This window comes from Contarinia nasturtii, unplaced genomic scaffold, assembly GCF_009176525.2.
Source record: "Contarinia nasturtii isolate CC-2019 unplaced genomic scaffold, AAFC_CNas_1.1 Cnas_scaffold_586, whole genome shotgun sequence".
In the NCBI taxonomy this organism is placed as follows: Eukaryota; Metazoa; Arthropoda; class Insecta; order Diptera; family Cecidomyiidae; genus Contarinia; species Contarinia nasturtii.
In genome coordinates this window covers 1-3,433 of record NW_022197937.1, presented here as the reverse complement: position 1 = coordinate 3,433, position 3,433 = coordinate 1, and the positions used below count along the sequence as shown (strand labels likewise).

The window sequence follows — 3,433 nt, the reverse complement described above, 5'->3', positions numbered from 1 at the left end:
CATCTGATGGCACATTCTGTTTGAATAATTGTCGGTAAAAATGAAAATTATGCGATACATTTTGCAATGAAATCATATATTCTTTATTTCTAATATTCAATGGAATATTTTTTCAGAAGTTTATTCCATAACATATATTAGTATAAGTATAAAACACTTCTTTCAAAGTTCTCACTGTGACGCAGTATTGCGTCTGATATAAATCTGAAAATGTTCTGATATAAATTTTCAGTGACGCGTTCGTTCACATACATACAAAATATTAATATTGCCAATCGCCAATCGCTATTTGTACTTATTAATTCGCTTTTACCAGTAATAGTACGATGGTGTGACTCACCGATTGAGGTGGGCATATGTTTGTGAAAATATTTTAAATTCAAGTGGAATATTGATCTGATCCATTCTTACAATTTGTATTTAATCGAAATTTTCCCATTTTATCGAATCCGATCGTCTCATTTCGATGAAGTTCAAATTGGTGTCTCCATTTCTGGTCGTCCATTTAGTAGCCAAGAAGACATCATCACGATATTCTATAAAAAATCCATTCTTCGTGTAATTGTATGTATTTTTAATTGTAATTACATTATGGAAGTTCGGGAATCCAGGTCAAATCCTGAGAATCCATGGATCAGCAGAATTCCACTGAATTTTTCTAGCAGCCAATTTATGCAGTTATCGACATCCGAATCTTGAACATAAATTTCTCTCAAATTCTTACAATATTTCAATATCAAATCGTAACTGTCACCATACATCGAACAATATCGAAGTTGCACAATATCCAGTTGGGACAAAAATTGTTTCAAATGCTCAATTCTGTCAATATTAACATCTACATTTACAAGATAGATGTGGTTAGTTGACTCAAATTCACTGATGTGCGATTTAATATATTTGAGTGGACCGAGGTCACGATGATAATGTGAAATGCAAGGCATGAACTCATTGAAACCAGATGTTTGAATGCGTTCATTTATAACACTGTCTTTGTCCGAATAAACTGTGTGAATTCCATCTTTTGCGCAGAATTTCTCAGCCGATGAATGATTTTGTTAGAATTTGAATGAATGCAAATCTTTCATGTTCAAATATTCGAACATTTCGTCAAAGCAATCGATGGTCAATTTGAATATTTTTGGTGGTGATTCCACATTTGATGGACACGCCGATGTATCGTTCTATATTTCTTGCTTTTTTTCTTCATCATGTTTGTGCTACAGCTTTGTGCATACTGATAACAATTGTCGAAAAAAGCTTGGAGAGAGACAGATATAATTTTGATACTTGTTTCACTTCAATCCAAAGTTGGCTGTACTTAAATTATACCGTCGTTAATTCCATTCGTTTCAAAAAATTCTCGCCAAAATTTAAATGAAACTTTTAAATGTTATGTTATTTCATAAAACTTCTTTGTAAGAATTCGTTTTTTGTTATAAATTTGGTTATTCATTTTCTTTAGCGTATTGGAATTTTCACATTTTCTTGATTCAAATCAATTTTAAAAGATGAAAACAAACATGCATAAATACATTTTTGATTCGATTTTTCTTTATTCAAGACTTTACTTATTACACTTCATTAGTTTTGTAATCTTCCTTACATTTTTGTGTTTTTAAGTTATTACGGTTCAAGACTCATATAAAAGTTGTAAACTTGTATACTTCTTTGTTAGAAAATGAAGCATATATCGAAATGGATGTAAGTAAAAAGTTTTTTAATTCAAGTCGAATTAGAAAAAACGTGGATTCCATTCATACGAATCCGATCGTCTAATTTCGATGCAGCTTAAATTCGTGTCACCATTTCTGGTCGTCCATTTAGTAGCCAAGAAGACATCATCACGCGTATAAATCGTTATTTTTCGTGCTCCAACCAATTTGGCACGTTCCTTACTCAACATTGCCAAATTCAAAACTATACCTCTATGCAATGGTATGAATTTGATTTTATTCAATTTCGTTGATCGACGAATGAATGGCATAATATCATCGATGCTAGTAGCTCTATTAATGTAAAGACGTTCGAGTTTCGTAAGGCTATTTGCTAAGATCTCCATATCCTTGACATCCCATGCATCCAAAATGATTAACTCTCTCAGATTGGTCAATTGAGCTAAATTATAACTCTTGTCAAACCAGTCAATGCACTATAACTCGAGACCTTTGACCGAGGCCAAAGAATTGCTAAGTTCTTCGTTAAATTCATAAATATAAATGTATAGTCGCTTATAAAATCCTTGTTCATGGAGTCGATTTAATAAGTCCAACGTTTGCTTCCTATATGACGAAGACTGCATACTTTCCTTGTCTTTGAGTTCCAAAATATCCAATTTTGTGTTGGAATTTAAAAATATGTCACCGTTGTTCCACAAAAAATCGACGGAAGTTGAAAATCTCTGTACATTTGGATTGCGTACGAAAAATGTACGCAGCTCTTCAATTCGAGAAGAATCACTGGGACTTAATTCTAAACATTCAAGCTTGGGATATTCTTGTAACAACCACTTAATTTCGCCATTTATGCGATTACCGACAGTCGAGTTTTGAACATAAATCTCTCTCAAATTCTTACAATATTTCAACATCAAGTCGTATAAGTCACCATCAACCCTACAACATGTGTAGCGTAAAATTTCCAGTTGGGGCAACAATTGTTCAAAATGCTCCACTAATTTGTCATTAATATCGAATCCCACATGAAACATTTGGTTAGTTGACTCAAATTCAGTGGCCTGGGATTGAATATAGCGAAGTATATCGAAGTCGTTACCACAAATTTTAATGCACGGCACGAACTTATTGAAACCAGATGTTTCAATGGCCATCTCTACGACACCGTCTTTGTCCGAATAAGTTGTGTGAATTGCATTATATTTGCAGAAATTCTCAGCCGATGAATGATTTTGTTTGAAATATTCTCCGGCCACTTTGTTCATTCGCTTGCATGTTTGTCCGAATGAATGCAAATCTTCCATGTTCAAATATTCGAATATTTCGTCGAAGCAATCGACGGTCAAATTGAATATTTTGGGCGGTGATTCCACATTTGATGGATCCGCAACCGCAATTTCATTATGATCCTGGTTATCTGGATGAGATAAATTAAGCTTCTTTTGTTGATGACTCATATCCGCTATAAGAATAGAACAATGAAATGATAATTAGTAATAAAGACTTAACGATATGTTTCACAAAAACATCGACACGAATTTGTTTTTAATCAAAATTTAAACTTTTTGTAATAAGTTATAAACTGACACGGATGATTTTGAATTAAATTTATTCCAATTTGATTTTACTCTTACATGTGTTCGGCTCGAGTGTTCACAACAGAATAGGAAGAGACATATGTTCCAATATGACAGCTGAGCTACAAGTGTCACTTTCACACAACCGAGCTACATTTACCATTTCGCCACATTCATGCA

At 33.2% G+C, this 3,433-nt stretch overlaps 1 protein-coding gene across 1 annotated transcript; it reads right to left on the bottom strand.

Moving 5' to 3' along the window:
• Positions 1–1,532: 1,532 nt before the first annotated feature.
• LOC116339978 lies at positions 1,533–3,426 on the bottom strand. Its single transcript, XM_031766069.1, has 2 exons — positions 3,311–3,426; positions 1,533–3,138 (listed from the first exon to the last, which is right to left on the bottom strand). Exon 2 carries the CDS (start codon positions 3,131–3,133, stop codon positions 2,153–2,155), a length of 981 nt encoding a protein of 326 aa, XP_031621929.1. The 5' UTR covers positions 3,134–3,138; positions 3,311–3,426; the 3' UTR covers positions 1,533–2,152.
• Positions 3,427–3,433: the final 7 nt, after the last annotated feature.

Bases quoted from the DNA above. Each gene is read 5' to 3' on its own strand.
- LOC116339978 (XM_031766069.1), bottom strand. From the start codon at position 3,133: ATGAGTCATCAACAAAAGAAGCTTAATTTATCTCATCCAGATAACCAG.